Consider the following 20,484-nt stretch of genomic DNA (forward strand, 5'->3'; position numbering starts at 1 on the left):
CTTTAGGTTATTTACCATCCCTATTCGATACGATCTGGTAAGAATGGTAAGAGGTAGTGTGATGACTTCTAGTCAGTTTAAATTTAGTTATGAAGAATAAGAAGTACACTGTGCATAACCGAATGATTTAGGTAAATTTTTAAATTGAGGTTGCTGGCTTATTTCCATTTTTTCATGTACAAAATTTTATATGTCCCAAAGCTTTGAATTGTTTATCTAAGTCCAAGTTCATCTGTGCCATGGCACATGCTACTTACCATAAGAAATCAGGAGTTGAAGAGTATTCAGAAGCGCAAGTGTGCATGTGCATGCACACGCACACACACACACACACTCAAACACAAATTTCCAAATGCGACCCATCTGTGTATATTGATTGGCCACATCTGTATACATCTATATATATATATATATATATTCCGAGACTGTTTAAAGTTGTGATTCAGTAGATCTTTTTTTTTGTTTTTTTGTAGTATTACAGCTAGAACTAAGATCTAAAGTCAAGTTTTGTGGTTTATCTTTCTTTATATAGCATGGCCACTTCTGTAAAAATTAGATGATTAGCCAAAAATGAAATAAAGCAAAAATAAACCCCCAAACCCACCCATCTGCAGGAAGGAAGGCAGAAACTGCTCAAGGGCAGAGAAAACCGCAACTTGGCCTTTTCAAATAAATCACAAAACATGTTTGAGTTTAAAAATAGTGTTGATAACATAGCCTCACTTAGGCTGGGCGTGGTGGCTCACACCTGTAATCTCAGCACTTTGGGAGGCCATGGAGGGTGGATGGCTTCCACTCATAAATTGGAGACCAGCCTCGGCAACATGGCAATACCTCATCTCTACAAAAAATACAAAAATTACCCAGGTGTGCTGGTGAACACCTATAGTCCTAGCTACTCGGGAGGCTGAGGTGGGGGATCCCTTGAGCCTGGGAGGCAGAGGTTGTAGTGAGCCGAGATTGTGCCACTGCAATCCAGCCTGGGCCACAGAGCCAGACCTTGTCTCGAAAAACAAAACAAAAACCTCACTTAAAAAGTCAAGTGAAAGAAGGTTTTAAAATATTTCCATTATTTTAGGCCAGGTGCTGTGGCTCATGCCTGTAATCCCAGCACTTTGGGAGGCCAAGGCGGGCAGATCACTTGAGGTCAGGATTTCGAGTCCAGCCTGGCCAGCATAGTGAAACCCTGTCTCTACCAAAAATAATAAAATTAGCTGGGCATGGTGGTGTGTGCTGTAATCCCAGTTACTTGGGAGGCTGAGGCAGGAGAATCGCTTGAACTCGGAAGGCAGAGGTTGCAGTGAGCCAAGATCGTGCCACTGCACTCCAGCCTGGGTGACAGAGTGAGACTCTGTCTCAAAAAAAAAAAAAAAAAAAAAAAAAAAAAAAAAAAAAATCCATTGTTTTAAAACTATATAATTGGCTCAAGAGTATTTTTTGCAAGTGAGCAGTACAGTTTAAATTTGGGCTGAGTAATTTTAGGTATGAGTCTCTCTTACTCTTCAGAATAATGACTTCCTAGAACAAAACAAATCTCTCTTTTGTGAGGCCAGCGATAGAGACTACTTTTATTTATAACTGTGGACTTTAGGTTCAAATATAGAATCTTTTGGGAAACCTCACTACCAAAATTACCTTTCCCGCTGTCGGGGAAAAATAGTGAAAGACTCCGAGATCCACTCCCCATGCCCCCCACCAAGAGATTATCAAGTGTGTTACGCAGCACACCCTTACTAGGTTTTCTTGGCCTTTGATCATCATTCAGCAATTTTACAACTCTGTTAAGTTGTAGGAAATGATTAATAATGCAAATAATTTTTGTCCCTAGAAATGCAAATCAGTTGTATCTGGTAGAATGCAATTGATCGTTGCCCTTCATATTGACTTGTTTTCCATCTATTTGTAAATACATTTCAGCATTTTTTTGGGGGGGGACACAGTCTTACTCTGTTGCCCAAGCTGGAGTACAGTGGCGCTATCTTGGTTCACTGCAACCTCCGCCTCCCGGGTTCAAGCGATTCTCCTGCCCCAGCCTCCTGAGTAACTGGGATTACAGGCGCCACCAAATCTGGTTAATTTTTGTATTTTTAATAGAGATGGGGTTTCGCCATGCTGGCCAGGCTGGTCTTGAACTCCTGACCTCAGGTGATCCACACTCGGCCTCTCAAAGTGCTAGGATTATAGGCATGAGCCACTGTGCCTGGCCTATTTCAGCATTCTTTATTTGCCTATATATGTGTGATTCTTTGAATTTTCCTTTGAACTGTTTGTAATGTCTTACTGGCCTGTCATTCATTAATGAGTTAAATACATCTTTGACTCATGTTCGTTTTATATGTATATGAGAGTCATGACCCTTCTTTTTACAAAGTTATTTTTTAACACTACCATTTCTTACCCTTCACATGTTACCTAAATTTTTTTTTTTTTTTTAATCAAGAATACTTGAGGATTTACTTCTAAAAATGGAATTTTAACATGTTTTGTATAGTGGGGTTGGAATGCCTTATATTTTCACAAGATTAATTCTACTAGCTTCCTCTTTTCAGTATCATCACACACTTCATCTTCCCTCTGGGGACTGTAATAAATATTTCTGCCATAAAAATGCAAATAGCATTAGACTAAGATTGTAATGCCCAGGAGGCTTAAGAAGATTACATTTAGATAAGATCATACTATTACCAACTTATGAGATTTTTTCCATCATTACTCCACTCTATAGAACTATTTCTTATTCTTTGTTTCCAATAGGTTTTAAAAATTATTTCGGACTACTGGCCTTTTAAAAATGATTTCTGTCCAACAGGGATACTTACTTGACTAGATCCTACAAGTGAACTGAGCTGGTATATGGGCTTAACTTGGCTGCAGATTTGCATGTATGCAATGGCAATAAAGTAAGGCACTCTGATTTTAAGACATTTATTTCAATATATCTAAGACTTCATTGCATTAGAATATCAAATTGGCTCCTTTTCTCCTCTATAACAGCTATAGTTTGTTCAGCTGCAAATATAGAGCAAAAGATGATCAACAAGTATTACAACAAAAATACTAGATTTTTGCTGTAATTCCTGTCTATAGACAGACTTTTCTATAATACTATATGTGAAACTATCTCAATACACAGCCAAGTAATTTGAAATTTCTTTCAAGCCAAATTGCTACTAGGTCACTATGCTCAGTTACTAAGACAGTAGCTACATAGTCATTCTACCTACTCCATCTTTGTTCTTCATTTGATCTCAGTCTTGTTTTCATAACTTTCCTTTGCACTTGTCTTTTTATACTTAAACTTTCCCAAGGTCAGAAAGCAAACCAATGACAGAATAGGGAACAGAACTCCCAAGAGAGTCCTAAAATATTAGAAGTTCCATCTTAGAACAGTGATGTCATCAGGAGGATTTTTTTTTTTTTTTGCTTTCCACAAACACCTAAAATAACTTCTTATAATAGAATCTCTTGGAGGGAAAAGGGGATTACATCGATTTCAATCTCTTAGTACCTATTTAATTTTAATAATTTTAGAAAGAGGCAGCAAAAACGGAATTAACAATATATAACTTCTTTTTTTTTTTGAGACGGAGTCTCGCTCTGTCGCCCAGGCTGGAGTGCAGTGGCGCGATCTCGGCTCACTGCAAGCTCCGCCTCCCGGGTTCACGCCATTCTCCTGCCTCAGCCTCTCCGAGTAGCTGAGACTACAGGCGCCCGCCACCACGCCCGGCTAATTTTTTGTATTTTTAGTAGAGACGGGGTTTCACCATGGTCTCGATCTCCTGACCTCGTGATCCGCCCGCCTCGGCCTCCCAAAGTGCTGGGATTACAAGCGTGAGCCACAGCACCCGGCCAACAATATATAACTTCTAGTAAGCTGTTTAAACTCTTAACACAACTATTAGGCAAGAACCTGGGAAACTGCGTGAAAGCAAAAAACGAGTAGAGCTCACTTTGTAGGTAACCTGTCTGTCAAGTAGTGTTTGAGAATGAAGGAAGGTGTTGTAGGGTTTTATTCACTGTCTTCTAGGATTTAGAAGAGTTGTTATAATTAGTTGGGGGCCAGGTAAATTCTATTAGAAATGCTGTGAGGATTATTAAGTACTTTTCACCCATTGAGATTCATTTGCTCAAAGTGTTTGCATAGTTTCTTGCTGTTTTAAAGGAAAAAAATTTCTTGTCACAGGCTACTATGTATTCTCTTACAAAGATTTTTTTAAAGATCCAGTCTAGTTCACGTTTCCTGCTGTTTCCCTTCTTTTTTGACAGCACTGTCTGACTGTCATCAGTATTCTATACAGGGCACAGGGTATTACAAAAATTGACATGTTTAAGATAAATGAGCCCCTGATTGTAGTACAAGAAGCCAGTTACTAGCGCATGTTGTTTTCCGTTGTTTTTTTGTTGTTAATTCATTCAGATGCTTCTTTTCATATCGGGAAACTGCTTGTTTCTAGGCGAATCTTGTAAAACACAGTCTTCATTATTGAGTATGCGCACATGAAAAATGAAGGTGGAATACTGGTTTATTAAAAAGTTATGCTTGTTTAGAAACTCTATCAGAATACAGAGCCATTCAGAAATATGTGATTATCTGTATATGGCCAGAAACAACAGCCACAGCTGTTGAAAGAATTGGTTTTCTTCAATGCTCAACCATCCAAAAGCTATTGCTTTTGAAATCAGTCACTTTAATGACTGGTCTTGAAAAGAAATATATTTATTCTATAAAATTCCTATGTAACCCACCATGTTTGTTTTTCTGTTTTTGTTTGGGTTTTTTTTTAAGCTATTGATTTTTTTCTTACTGAGATAACATTCACATAACATAAAATTCACTATTTTTAACCATTCTAGTGTACATTTCAGTGGTTTCAGTATATTCAAAATGTTGGACAATCATTACCACCACCTAATTCCACAGCATTTTCACCACTCCAAAAAGAAATCTCATGCTCACTAGGCAGTCACTTCTCATTCCCCCTTAATTGCCAGTACCAGCCAATTGCCAACCTATTTCATCTTTATGGATTTGTCTATTCTGGGGATTTCATATAAAAGGAATAATACAATATGTGGGCTTTTGTGTCTGGGTTTCACTTAGCACAGCATTTTCAAGGTTTATCCAAATTATAATGTTTATCAGTATTTCATTCCTTTTTATGGCTGGATAATAGTCCATTGTATAGATATATCATAGTTTGTTTATCCATTCATCAAGTGATGGACATTTGAGTTGTTTCCACATTTTGGCTACTATGAATAATGCTTCTATGAACATTCATGTACAAGATTTTGTGTAGACATGTTTTCAATTCACTTGGGTATATACTGAGGGGTAGAATTGCTGGGTCATATGGCAACTCCATATTAAAATTTTTGACAGGGCCGGGTACGGTGGCTCACGCCTGTAATCCCAGCACTTTGGGAGGCCAAGATGGGCGGATCATCTGAGGTCAGGAGTTCAAGACCAGCCTTCAACATGGTGAAACCCTGTCTCTACTAAAAATGCAAAAATTAGCCAGGCATGGTGGCAGGCGCCTATAATCCCAGCTACTCAGGAGGCTGAGGCAGGAGAATGGCATGAACCTGGGAGGCAGGGCTTGCAGTGAGCCAAGATTGCACCACTGCACTCCAGCCTGGGAGACAGAGCAAGACTCTGTCTCAAAAAAATGCCAGACTGATTTCCCACAGCAGCAGTAGCATTTTACATTTCTACCAGCAATGTATGAAGGTTCCAACTTTTCCATATCATCCCCAACACTTGTTATTGTTTGTCTTTCTGATCATAGCCATGGATGTAAAGTGGTATCACAATGTTGTTTTGATTTGCATCTCCCTAATGACTAATGATGTTGAACGTCTTTTTATGTGCTTATTGGCCATTTGCATACCTTCTCTGGGTGGCTCAAGACCAGTCATTCAAATCTTTTACTGATTATTAAACTGAGTTATTTGTCTGTTATTGAGTTGTAAGAGTTCTTTATACATTCTGGATACTAGAACTTTTTCAAATATATGATTTGAAAGTATTTACTCCTATTCTGTGCATTGTCTTTTCAGTTTCTTGATAGTATCCTTTGATGCACAAAAGTTTTTCATTTTGATGATGTCCAATTTATTTGTTTTCTTTATTTGTTGCTTGTGCTTTTGGTGTCATATCTAAGAAACCATTGCTTAATCCAAAGTCATGAAGATCTACACCTATGTTTCTTTATAAGAGTTTTATAATTTTAGCTCTATATTTAGGTTTTTGATCCATTTTGAGTGAATTTTTGTTAATTTTGGCCACAAATGTATGAGTTTATTTCTGAACTCTCTCTCCTATTGATTTATATGCCTATCCTTTTGCCAGTACCACACTGTTTTAATTACTATAGATTTGAGGTAAGCTTTGAAATTGGAGAGTGTGAGTTCTCCAACTTTGCTGTTCTTCAAGATTGTTTTGGCTATTTGAGGTCCTTTGCTTTTCCACATGAATTTTAGGTTCAGCTGGTCCATTTCTGCAAAAAGGGCAGCTAGAATTTTGATAGATATCACAGTGAATCTATAGGTCAGTTTGGAGAGTATTGTCATTTTAATAATATTAAGCCTTCTAATTAATGCATGAAGTCAAAATGTCTTTCCCTTTACTTAGGTATTCTTTAATTTTTTTTAACAATGTTTCAGGGTTTTCAGTGTATAGGCCCTGCATTTAGTTAAGTTTATTTCTCTCCATTTTATTCTTTTTTGATGCTATTGTAAATGAGATTGTTTTCTTAATTTCATTTTTGGATTGTTCATTGCCAGTGTATAAAAATATAATTGATTTTTAAAATGTTGATCTTGTATCTTACAACTTGTTTATCAGCTGTAATAGTTTTTTGGTGAATTCTTAAGAGTTTTCTATAATCTAAGATTATGTCATCTGTGAATAAATATAGAGTTACTTCTTCCTTTCTAATCTGAATGCTCTTTACTTATTTTTTTAGCCTAATTGCCCTGGCTAGAACTTCCAGCACCATATTGAATAGAAGGGGTGAAAGCAGACATCCTTGTCTGATTCCTGATCATGGGAGGAAGTATTTGGTTTTTCACCATTAAGTATGATGTTAACAGGGGACTTTTCATGGATGACCTTTATTACATTGAGAAGTTCCTTTCTAACCTTTATTACATTGAGGAAGTTCCTTTCTATTCCTGGTGTGTTAAGTTGAATTGAATTAAGTTATAAATTTGAACTAAAAGACAAATAGGCTACAGGATTTTTTGCCTCTGTTCAGCCTATGGAAATACTATGATCCTGTGTTCTCTTTAATTTTAATGGCTACTAGGTTCTTATCTGGGAAACAATAAAATCACTGCCTTTCAGAAATTCTGAGAGCTCACTGAGCCAGCTAAGTTACATGCCTGGTAGTGTTGCCCTCATATGGTTTGGATCTGTGTCCTCATCCAAATCTCATGTCAAACTGTAATCCCCAATGCTGGAGGTGGGGCCTGGTGGGAGGCGATTGGATCATGGGGGCTGTTTCTCATGAATGGTTTAGCACCATTCCCCTTGGCACTGTCTTCAGGATTGTGAGTTCTCAAGTGATCTGGTTGTTTAAAAGTCTGTGGAACCTCCCCTACCCTTGCTCCTGCTCTTGCCATGCCAGAGGTCTTGCTCCCGCTTTGCCTTCCATGATTGGAAGCTTCCTGAGGCCTCCCCAGAAGCAGATGCTGCCACGCTTCCTGTACATCCTGCAGAACCGTGAGCCAATTAAACCTCTTTTCTTATAAATTACCCAGTCTCAGGTATTTCTTTACAGTAGTGCAAGAATGGACAAATACATGCCCTTAGAGATGCAAAATTGAAAGTCAAGACACTTGATTCGTGTTTACTTGTACGAATTGCATAATGTTTATGTTATATATAAAATATTTAATAGTAGAACAAATATAATAATTTTTTCCATTATAATATGTGAGCTATCTTAAAGCTAAAATATATTTTGTCTTGGTTTTTAAAACCATAATTTTCTCTATTTTTGTTCTACCTAAAGACAAGCAAAAGAGCTAAAAAGACGCCAAATTAGAATCCCATATTAAAAAAAAACTTTTACGAGTTAACAAATATTATAGCCCTTCTATATTCCTATATGTGTACTAATTTACTATTTTATTCCATTAAAATATTTACATTGCTGAGATGTAATGCAATCGTAGTCCCAATTATATTATTAAGGTTTTGAATGTCAACATTAATAGATCTTGTTTTCCTTACTATTGGAAATGGCTGTGGGTTTTTTTTCCATCTTCTGGAATTATTATAAAGAGTGTGTGTGTGTGTGTGTGTGTGCATTTTAACCTTACGTGTCTTGTCACTAAAAATTTCCCTTGCAAGGGAGAATAAGGACTTAAATCACAGTTTATCTTCTACTGAATATAACTGTTTCAGGACAGATTGAAGTATGCTTCCAGCTATTACAAAATTGGCAAGACACAAACAAAATACCGCGGAGACACGATTTGTGCACCGAAGTCGGATATCTATCAGTAACCTCAGCTTTTCTCTCCCCATGTAGCTTCCTCCTCCCCATGAACCCATTATATTAGCAGTGAAATTGGAAGGCCAGGTCTTCCAGACACAGAGATCTGACTCCAGGCTCCCAGCTATTCACAGATGGACCCAAAAGTGTTATACTGAAAAGGAACTATTCATGAGAAAATTTGCAAAGTGAGATATGCCCTGAATATTTGGGGAGTACTTTATAGTAAGAAAAAGGTCAAATATGAGTTGTTCCTTCCCAAATTTATAGAACGAGTATTTCAAACCTGTTAGATTCATTTTTGCACTTTTACAATGCCCCAATTTTGACCTAAATATATATGTTTTCTGGAAAAACATTCACTTTCTGGAAAGCATGTTCATGAAAAGTTAAATGAACAAATATTATATTTTGGAGAATCAACCTTACTTTCCCATTGGCTTCTATTTCACTTTTAGAGATGTCAGCTCTGATACCAACATTTTACCTTTCAGGTATTTTTATCCTTTCACCTCTCTGTGAAATAAAGGCCTATAAATAAATATCTAATTGTTCTGGGGGAACTCTTGAAAGGAACCCCACAGGAAATCCTTCCATGGGTGCCAAGATTATTTTAGAATGCCTCTGGTCCCAAAGTCTTCTTGTTTCCTGATCATCAAATACAGTAATCCAGGGCAATTTTTGCCATTAAAAGAAAGTATATCTTACTGTGTGGAGAGAAAACACAGTCAAAACACTAACAATTTCCCGCCATGAACATGAATTTGGCTTGCCCTTCTATTAGGAAATATGAGGTAGTAAATAAAGTAAAATCAACATTCTGTACACCTTCTATAGCACCTGTGGTTACTCAGTGCTAAGGGACTACCAGTAGAACTATGCCATGCTAACACAGGAGCACTGAAATAAGGATTGAAGATAGGCTGACACTAATTGCATCAAATTGGCAGGCTTTACATTTTGTTAGTATTAGGAATATGTTGCACCTCCTTTGGTGACAGGATTACCTATTCCTCCAGATCCGAATGTGACAAATTAAATGATAGAGGTTGCTGGTGCTTTTCATCAGCAGCAAAAATGATTTAGGGCTAGAGAGGGAAGTAAAGGATGGTAGATCCAGAAATCCCTCTTCCTAATAAAACCATAGATATCCATACCCCTCCAAAGACAGTCACTTCTAAATTATTTGCTTTGTAGAATATCCAAAGTTTTTGCTTTTATTCTTTCTCTTTTTCTTCTCTTTGGAGCCATTTCACTAGTTGTTAATGGAAGAGAATCAATGCTAATTTCTGGTTACATTAAAACGTAGAGGACTTGGATAGTTTACCTATCCCTGTAAGAGCAGTCATACCTTCTAGGGTTATAGTAAAGATGGAGTGAAATAAGGCAGAGGAAAGGACTTTATAAAATATAAAACAGCTAGGCCGGGCATGGTGGCTCACACCTGTAATCCTAGCACTTTGGGAGGGCGAGGTGGGCAGATCACCTGAGGTCAGGAGTTCAAGACCAGCCTGGCCAACATGGTGAAACCCCATCTCTACTGAAAATAAAAATTAGCCAGGCGTGGTAGTGGGCGCCTGTAATCCCAGCTACTTGGGAGGCTGAGGCAGGAAAATCGCTTGAATCTGGGAGGCAGAGGTTGCAGTGAGCCAAGATTGCGCCACTGCGCAACAGAGCGAGACTCTATCTCAAAAACTAATAATAAAAATAAATAAATAAATCAGCTGATCTTTGGGGATGAGAATTGTCTTTACTCTCTCACTTCCCTCCTTAGTTTAGATTCTGTGGTTATCATGATGATCAATCCCTTGAATCCAGCCTCATCGCCCCTGCCCTCTCCAATCCTTTTTCCCTCTCCCTCTCTTTTCTCTGTTCTAGGCACGATGTCAACCCTGGTTAGATCCAAGTCTTTCACAGCACAACACCAACAAAAAGAGAATGGGCTTTAGTGTCTGACAGGTGAATGTAAATTGTGGCTCTACCCTTCATTCGTTTTGGAAAAGTCAACATTTTCAAGTCTCGGTTTCGCATCTGTGAAAGAAAATAATGATGATACTCCATGTAGTTGTTATGGAGATTAAATTCAATAATACTTGTAGCATGACAGCACAAGACCTGGCACATAGTAGGCATTCAGTAAGGGTAACTGTTGTCATCAGTATTTATAATCCATGATAGCTTTTTTCTGTGCTAAAGCCGAAAACTAATTTACAGATGTACATTTCCAAACATACATGCATGTTTTACCATTTAAAGTATTTTAAAATCCTGATTTTATAGTCTAATTTAATAACTTTATTGTTTTTTAAATCTCCTGTTCGTTTCCTTAACACCCTAAAGATTGAAGAGCTTTCTTTTCTCTCCCTTTCTTTTTCTTGTCTTTCTTTTTCTTTCTCTCTCTCTCTTTCCTTTCTCTCTTAAAATCTTGATTTTATAGTCAAATTTAATAACTTTATCGTTTTTAAAATCTCTTGTTCATTTCCTTAACACCTTAAAGATTGAAGAGCTTTCTTTTCTCTCTCTCTCTCTTCCTTTCTTCTTTCTTTCTTTCTTTTTTTTTTTTCATATGGAGTTTCGCTCTTGTTACCTAGGCTGGAGTGCAATGGCGCAATCTTGGCGCACTGCAACCTCTGCCTCCTGGGTCCCAGCGATTCTTCCGCCCCAGTCTCCGGAGTATCTGGGACTACAGGCATGCACCACCATGCCCAGCTAATTTTTGTATTTTAGTAGAGACGGGGTTTTACCGTGTTGGCCAGGCAGATCACTCCTGACTTCAGGTGATCTGCCTGCCTCGGCCTCCAAAAGTAATGGGATTACAAGCGTGAGCCACCATACCCGGCCTGAAGAGCTTTCTAATGATACTTTTGGCTTATTCATAGAACGTGAATAAAATTTAAAATAAATTTTAAAAAGAAGACGAAAACTGTAGTTTTAAATCTGTCCTAATTTATAAAACATGACATATGATATATGAAAACATAAATACATGAATGAATGTATCCGGATTCCTCGGGAAACACTTTTATAATGAGACTATATGAATGATTCTAAAACCTGCCTTACACAGCTAGGTAGCTAAGAAACATTTTCCTCAAACCCCATTATATGGTTCCACAGGTCTCAGTGCTTACCCTCAGACTTAGACCCATCAGTCAAAATATTGACCATCTTTTAAAATAAGTTCCAAATTACAGGAGAAAAATCCGCCTTAACAAGTGCAGCTCAGGGCATTTAATATTTCTCACAGTATTCTAAGGCCTCCATGTTATCCAGTGGATGATAATTGAATAAAATAATGAAACATTCCATATTCCCTCTTATTACCATTCATCACCCAACAGCTGTAAAATCACCAGCTGCTAGGAAAATGAGAACTAAATCAGTCCTCTACAGCTGCAAAGAGAAAAAAGCTTAAGATCTCTTCACACAATTTCTGGGATTCCAGCAGGCTGGAGTCAAAGTACAGTTTTCCTTGCCACAAAACCCTCAGCCTTGTAAACACGCCAAATAGCACATAAGCTGTGATTTATTTTTGTCATTATTGGCAAAGAAGTGTATGAAGGAGAAGAGTAGAGGTGGCTGAGGTAATACAATAGAATCATGACAGCAGTGTAAGTAGTGTCTACCATATCCCGGGCACAGAGCATCAGACTTTTAAATCCTTACCATAACTACAAAAGGTAGATATTATCCTCATTTTATTAGAGAACTGAGGCTCAGTGAGACCAAGTAACTTAGTAAATGCTGTGGTAAGTCAGATTTAGCTGTGTTTGGCTCCAGTACCAGGGTCTTAATCATCATACTGTTCTGCCTTCCAGTAAAATAGATGAAGGAAAACTGAACTGGTGAGACTAAGTGGAATGGATCTGGAGAGAAGGGGAAACATGGGGGGAAGGTGATGCTGTGTTAAAAGACACAGGAGGGGGCTGGGCGTGGTGGCTCATGCCTGTAATCCCAGCACTTTGGAAGGCCGAGGCAAGCAGATCACTTGAGGTCAGGAGTTGGAGACCAGCCTGGCCTAGAGGACGAAACCCCATCTCTACTAAAATTACAAAAATTAGCCGGGCATGGTGGTGCGTGCCTGTCATCCTAGCTACTTGGGAGGCTGAGGCATGAGAATTGCTTGAACCTGGGAGGGGGAGGTTGCAGTGAGCCAAGATCACGCCACTGCACTCCAGCGTGGGTGACAGAGCGAGAGCGAGAGCGAGACTCCTTTTCAAAAAAAAAAAAAAAAAAGGAATGTATTAAGGTAAATGAGGCTCCTAGTTTGAATGTCTTTTCCTATTCTTTTTTTTTTTGAGACGGAGTCTTGCTCTGTCGCCCAGGCTGGAGTGCAGTGGCGTGATCTCGGCTCACTGCAAGCTCCGCCTCCCGGGTTCACGCCATTCTCCCGCCTCAGCCTCTCCGAGTAGCTGGGACTACAGGCGCCCGCCATGGCGCCCAGCTAATTTTTTGTATTTTTAGTAGAGACGGGGTTTCACCGTGGTCTCGATCTCCTGACCTCGTGATCCGCCCGCCTCGGCCTCCCAAAGTGCTGGGATTACAAGCGTGAGCCACCGCGCCTGGCCGTCTTTTCCTATTCTTTTCGATAGTTTAAGAAATAGGGTGCCATTTCCATTAACTTCCCTAATTTGCCATTATCAGCCATAAAAAATCCTAGCCCACAAAATCAGGTTTCATTAATTACTCATTTTAGCAACAATATTAGCCACAGATGAATTGGCATAGTCTGTAAAGCAACGGTTTTCAAACTTTAGCAAGCATTAGAACACCCGGAGGGGTTGTTAAACATAGATTCTTATGCCTCATCTCTAGAATTTCTGATTCAGTAGGTCTGGGGTAAGGTTAGAGAATGTGTATTTCTCACAAGTTGCCAGGTGAGGCTGATGGTGCTGGTTCAGGGACCACACTCCACTGCTGCAAATAAAAACTGTGCTACTATTCACAATAGCAAAGACTTGGAACCGAGCCAAATGTCCAACAATAATAGACTGGATTAAGAAATTGTGGCACATATACACAATAGAATACTATGCAGCCATAAAAAATGATGAGTTCACGTCCTTTGTAGGGACATGGATGAAGCTGGAAACCATCATTCTCAGCAAACTATCGCAAGGACAAAAAACCAAACACCACATGTTCTCACTCATAGGTGGGAATTGAGCGATGAGAACACTTGGACACAGGAAGGGGAACATCACACACCGGCGCCTGTTATGGGGTGGGGGGAGGGGGGAGGGATAGCATTAGGAGATATACCTAATGTTAAAAGACGAGTTAATGAGTGTAGCACACCAACATGGCACATGTATACATATGTAACTAACCTGTACGTTGTGCACATGTACCCTAAAACTTAAAGTATAATAAAAAAAATACAATCTATTTTATAATTGAAAAACCAAAACAAAACAAAAAAAACTGTGCTAAAAATTTAGATTTGTGTGCACATACCTATGTAAGCTGACCTGCAAAAGAACAGCATTTCTTAAGAAGCTACCTTCCATTCTGCAGGCACAATCAGATTTCAGTTCTTCTACAGCCGTGTACATAAAATGAATGGTGTCCAGAGACACACAAATGTGGGACAATTAATCTATGCCTATGTTCCTAATAAGGCAAAGGGCTATACTTTCAATGTGCGATACGCTCAGTGAAGCAATCATAGGAATTAAAACATCACATTCAGGCTGGGTGTGGTGGCTCTCACCTGTAATCCCAGCACTTTGGGAGGGTGAGGCGGGCAGATCACCTGAGGTCAGGAGTTCAAGACCAGCCTGATCAACATGGACAAACCCCGTCTCTACTAAAAATACAAAATTGGCCAGGCATAGTGGCACATGCCTATAGTCCCAGCTACTCCGGAGGCTGAGGCAGGAGAATCACTTGAACCAGGGAGGCGGAGGTTGTGGTGAGCCGAGATCCTGCCATTGCACTCCAGCCTGGGCAATAAGAGCGAAACTCCATCTCAAAAAACAAAACAAAACAAAAACCACATTCAAAAGAGGCAACCATTTCCAAATTTAATACAAGCTCTTTTATAATTCAGAAAAAAGTATAGATAAAAGTCAAATGCACCCAAGCTTAAGGGTGGAAAAATCAAAAACCAGAATAATTCACATTTCCAACCATGGCCGCTATTGGTCCAATTGCTTATGGGTTCTTTTTCCTTCTTTTTTCTTTCTTCTAAAGAGAGTAGGGATAGCAAGAATTGTCATGGAACTGGATCCCTGGAAGCTAACACAGTCTTGGCCACTTAGGCTGTTTTTTACCCCCTACCTGGCCTTATCCACAGTTTTGGCTTGGCTTAGCTCCATTCAAACACATGCTTAGTAATGGCACTAGGGGCTGCTACCACTGCTGCACAAATTGAAATCAGTATGAAAATGGAATAGAAAGATGTCAGCAAACTAATATTATTTTAAAAGGAAATTGCTTCCAATTTCAAAGCAGCAGGAGATTAGTAAGAAAATGAGGTTTCCATTCCATAGGGTCTTCTAGGATGAGATGTCTCATTCTCACATCCTTTTGAAATGGAAAAACACTTACTGTATAGTCTCCTTTACTTGGTTATCCCGAACCTCTTTACAGGCTGATAATTTTCTTGCTGGCAGTATATTAGATAGAATAGTTGTATTTTAAGACTTCTTCAAAAGTGTCTGTTAGCTTTGAGTAATTATCCGTTGTTGAATTTGGCAGAACAAAGAGAAACTTCTAGAATTTTTATCTTCAGCCTTAGAAAGTGTTGTTAACTCTGAAAGTTTAGAGGACTTACTTTAAAAAAAGAAAGTAATACTTTTAAATGCATGCTCATGATTTTCTTTTAATTTTTATTTATTTATTTTTTTGAGACAGAGTCTTGCTTTGTCACTCAGGCTAGAGTGCAGTGGCACGATCTTGGCTCACTGCAACCTCCGCCTCCCAGGTTCAAGTGATTGTTGTGCCTCAGCCTCTCGAGTAGCAGGGATTACAGGTGCCCACCACTATGCCCAGCTAATTTTTGCATTTTTAGTAGAGACGGGGTTTTGCTGTGTTGGCCAGGCTGGTCTGGAGCTCCTGACCTCAGGTGATCCACCCGCCTTGGCCTCCCAAAGTGCTGGGATTACAGGTGTGAGCCACTGCGCCCGGCCACCTGAAGTTTTTATAAGGCCCTTGAGAACTCTGGCACTTTGTTGTGGTTGATCAGAGCCATTCAGGTAGTCTCATAGGTCCTTCAGTCCACAAATATTGAGGGTCCACCCTGTGCCATGTTATGGGGGCCTCTGTCATTTTGCTCAGGACTCTACTCTGAGATGGTCCTGTATGGCTTGGATTATAAGAGACAGTTGAGGAAACAAAAGATCTGCATGCTCTCCTTTCGCGAATTCACTAAAATATCATGGCAAAATATTTTGAGCACTCTACCTCACATAAGCTTTCTAGTTCACAGTCTGGTAGGTTGACGTGTCTCTAAATATTTGTTATTTTCTGATTGAATCCTACCTGAACCCAGTTAACTGAGATACACTAAATCATAGCCCCCTTTATGTGAAACAATACTGTAGGATTTAAAAGATCCATCAGTGTCTAGAAACTAGCAGGTATCTGTTGAATGAATGCTGCATTTTCTTCAACTCTGGGAGCCCAGATTAACTTCTACAAGTAATAGCACTGTTTCTGTTTTGGTTACTTTCCGGCTACTGTCCTGGTCATTTTAGTTACCCTGATGCTGCCCCAGCGACTCAGCCCAGCCAGCTGCTGGTGGCCTATCCTATACTAGGGCTGAGAGAAAGAAGAAAGAATAGGGACGTCTACCCTTTAGCAAATGCAGTAGAATATTCTACAGCCTTTTCCATTTTATTCATATTGCTTTGGTTTGCTCAGAAGTATCAGAGCAAAATATAAAATTGAATAACTGGAGCGCTCATCCTTATTTTCTCCTTGCCCAATCCCCATTCATAGTCTCTGGATGTGTCCCAACAAGGTGCTTACTGCTGAGCCACTTTGTATCTTTTCTGGAAGTCGGGGAGGTAAGGACAGATAAACAATGACACTAATTTTTCATCATCTCCCTATTCCTATGTTGCTATCATTCAACCAAACACCTACTGAGCACCTACTTCTGGCCCAGGTAATACACTTGGTCCTGAGGATACAAAGATCATACAGTTCCTCAGAGAGTTCGCGGTCTCCTGGGGGATGCAGAGAAGTAAAAACTCAGAGGAAAGCCCAGGAGATGTGTGAACCTAGAGGAAAGAGAGTTTAACTCTGCCTTAGGTGAGGAGGGGGTCAGTCTTTTTCACAGAGGAGAAGTTTATTCATTCTGCTAGCTGGACAGCAAAGATACCAGGCATAAAATAGAGGTTCTTGTTTTTCCCACTTTAAAATCTACTCCACAATGGTCCTCATTTACTGTCAAAGCTGGTTTCTGTGTGAGAATACCACTAACACGATCATGCCATCCTCTTGCTTCTGCTCACTTTACACTTTATATCTGAAGGTCACCATACTAAAAACTGGCATGAGTGTTTTCCAAGGAATCTGGTTATCATGCTTGACTACAACTCTAAAACTGAAGATTAAAAGACAAGTTAATAGGCACTTTATAGGATGGGTATGGAGTCGGAGCTGTGATGGGCAGAGGAAAAAATTAGCAGCACTATGTTAAGCATATACCAACCAATGCCCAAAGCTGAAGGTAACTTACGATTTGTTTTTCTTAGGGGAGGACTTGTTTCACCTACCATGTGGAATGTTCCTGGGGCCTTGACGGGCCTGAAGCCATGAACAGGTATGCATTGATCAGCGTGGCCATTGCAGAAGCAGCTTCCCTTGACAATGAAATCATAGACTGCATAGTGTGTAAAATGTTGAGGCTCTTCGTTCAGGTCATTTCTCTGACAGGGACAAGACTGTCGTTTTAGCAGCTGCACGCGAAGGTTGGTGATCTTCAGCTGCTCCTGAACTTTGGCGCTGTAAGGGTTCTCTGTATCGTATGGTGGTGACAAAGCTTTGAAAATAACCTGTAAGGAGAAAGAAAATACCACGCGTTTATAGGACTGTGTGCAAACCCTGAATTGTTTGCCTAATGTAGTCCCTGTTTGATTTATGCCTTATGTCATCTGTGAACGATAAGATAACAAGAAGTTTTTAGACCTTGAGCACACCTGGGAAAGAGCTGTGCTGTTATTCTAAGGAGCAGATGTGCTGCCTGTTTGTACACAGAAGTATACATTGAGTGACCAGCAGAGACCTGACTCTTGAGATAAAGGCAGCCATACAAAGATCTTGCTGGGAAGAGCATTCTGGGCAGAGGGAAGAGCAAGCTTAAAGGCTTTGAGGCAGAGTGAAGCTTGGCTTGTTCAAGGAAGAACAACAAAGTCAGTGTGACTGGAGACCAGTGAACAAAGAGAGTGGCTGGAGAGGCGGACAGAGAGCAGGTGTGAGATAGACATGAATGAAGCCCTGTGGAAGTCACAGTAGAGTTATGCTGACTGTAGTGGAAGCCACTGGGACACTGTAGGCAGAGAGGTGATATCTGATTTACCTTGCCTAAAAATATAACTCTGTCTTTTTGGATATAAAAGTATCACCTTAGAGATCAATTTCATACCAAAAGTATGAAAAGGAAAGAATCGACTGCGTAGGATCACATCTCCAAGGTCTACTGGTACAGACCTGTCCAAATATAACTTTGGGGGAAAGGGTAATAATTCAGCCGACATTTGCCCTCTGCAGCCCATTGTCCAGCCAGTAGCCAGAGTGGTTCTCTATAAACAAAGATTGGATCGTGTCACTCCCTTGTTTAAACCACCCCCACCCGGAGACCTCCCATTTTCCTCAGAACAAGATACAAAGTCCTTATAATGGCTCTGCCTGGTTTTTATTCTTAGTACTTATCACCATCTGACATTATATTTGTAGTGGTTTAGTGATTTACTGTCTTCCCAGTCCAGACCAAAAACTTCATGTAGGCGGTCACGGATGTATCCTAGGACAGTGGCTGGCACATAGTAAGTATTCAATAAATTTTTGGTAAACAAATTAATTAATTTAACATTGTTCTTGGCATTTGTGTAGTAGGTGAGAATTCCAAATAACTTCCTTATGTCGGGTCTACATTCATTCACATACTGAATTTCACGTTAAGCACCAGTATTATGACAATAATAAGAAATAACAGAATAATTAACCGGTGTTTGTATTTCTAGCTATTTTTGAACTTGTAAAGCTTAAAAAACATTGTATCTTAAACTCAAACCACATTCTGTCCCATTTATCCACATGCAAAGTGGTGGAAGGAAGCTTATCGGAAAATAAAATTTTCCAACAAACAATATGTCATATATTCAAAAGTCAGTACAGAAGTAACATCTTTTTCTTTTAACAACAGCTAGAACATGATTTTCTGTTTCGAAGCATTTTTTAAAATCCATTATGGGCTTTATATGGAACTTATTCTCAATATGACTTCTAAACACTGGCATTTCTGTTAGACACTCAGGAAGAACCCTTGCTCTAAATGATATCAATAATGTGCTACCTCCTATTTTATCGACCACAGTAATGCAAGGACATGGAAAAGGACACACCAGTGCTAACCAAATAAGGGCTCCACTGAAAAGTCTGTGGTGTCCTTCTCCTCGTTTTCTGCCCACCCTTCCTTTTCCTGAGCCTCGGTGGCAACTGTTCGGTCTCTCTCTGTCTCTGCCACATATTTACCCTTGACATTTACCCTAGTTCCCTCTCTCACCCCATTCCATCTCCCCCTCACCCTGAGAATTGTTCCGCACAGGCAAAGCTAGAGGAAGCTCTGTCAAGGTCTGTAGGAACTTTGAAGCTCTTCTGCTTCCTGAGCCCAGACAGTGGGAGCTGAATGGCGGCTCTGTGCTTGGTGTGCATGACACCACAGTTGGCACGCGGATATCAGTAGGGAAGGGACGTCATGACCCCTGAGGCTGTGTGCTGGAAAGGAGACAGCAGAGTGCCACAGACACAAAAGTGAACGGGAATTTAAACCATGAAATCTTTTTTCCAGAAAGGAGACGCCTTAATCTGATACCCTGGGAATGGATCTACCCTGCGTCAGGAAACAAAGAGTGCGCCAATCCAGATGCTTCCAACTTCTGGCAGGTCGCCCTTTGGGTCCCACCCAGTTTTTCTTCAAACTTCCCCAGAAGAAGCCTGTATGGCATGAGTGAAATGAAGTAAGAAAACACGTAGAAGCCCTCAGGATAGTATCAGCCTCTTCTGTTTTTTGTTCCCATAAGGAAGGGAATGTATCTACAGGCCCATCACTGATCCTCTGTCTGCAGCTGCCTCTTAATACACACTCCCAACAAGATATATTAATATTTAGAAAGCCAGGGATTGAGCTTTTTGACCAGGTTCAAGCATACTTCAGTATTTCTGGCTTGTTAGTGCTATTGGCCAGGACTTCATGATCTCATTTTTTAATTAAGAAATTTTATTATGTTTTGGTGGTTAATATTATGCTCATTACAGAAAAATCTATCATGCAAAATATTAAAGATAATAAGTACCTACAACGTGATCTATCTCCAGAGATAACCAGGGATGCCAACTTGATAATATCTTTCTACCTAAACTTCTGTATGTATGCATACATATAAAATACAACATAAACATCTTTATATACCTTGTGAGTATTCTTCCAAGTCAATAAATGTATCTCTACATCAGAGGTTCTCAAAGAGTGGTTCCCCAGACCAATAGCACCCCTAGGGAACTTGTTAGAGATGCAAATTCTTGGACCCTATCCAAGATCAACTGAATCAGAAACTCTGCAGGTGGGGCCCAGCAATCTGTGTTTCAACAAGCCTTCCAGGTGATTCTGATACATAACAAAATTTGAGAAACACCGTTACATAATTTTAAAACCTGCTTAGAATTACAGTGTGTGGATATGACATAATTTATTTAGCCAGGCTGCTATTGTTAGGCAACTAGGTTGCTTCCAATTTTTCAGTGTAACCCA

General features: G+C 39.7%; 1 protein-coding gene across 5 annotated transcripts in view; it reads right to left on the reverse strand.

Annotated features, from left to right (window-relative positions):
- Window positions 1-20,484, reverse strand: part of NTN4 (netrin 4) — a 132,120-nt gene that overhangs the window by 63,728 nt on the left and 47,908 nt on the right. For all 5 annotated transcript variants that reach the window (XM_063614268.1, XM_055238752.2, XM_055238750.2 and 2 more), the window contains exon 3: window positions 17,231-17,509. In XM_063614268.1, the coding sequence (XP_063470338.1) occupies window positions 17,231-17,509 (279 nt within the window). The remainder of the gene's footprint in view (window positions 1-17,230; window positions 17,510-20,484) is intronic.

The sequence above is a fragment of the Symphalangus syndactylus genome, chromosome 13 (genome assembly GCF_028878055.3).
Source record: "Symphalangus syndactylus isolate Jambi chromosome 13, NHGRI_mSymSyn1-v2.1_pri, whole genome shotgun sequence".
NCBI classification, from domain to species: Eukaryota; Metazoa; Chordata; class Mammalia; order Primates; family Hylobatidae; genus Symphalangus; species Symphalangus syndactylus.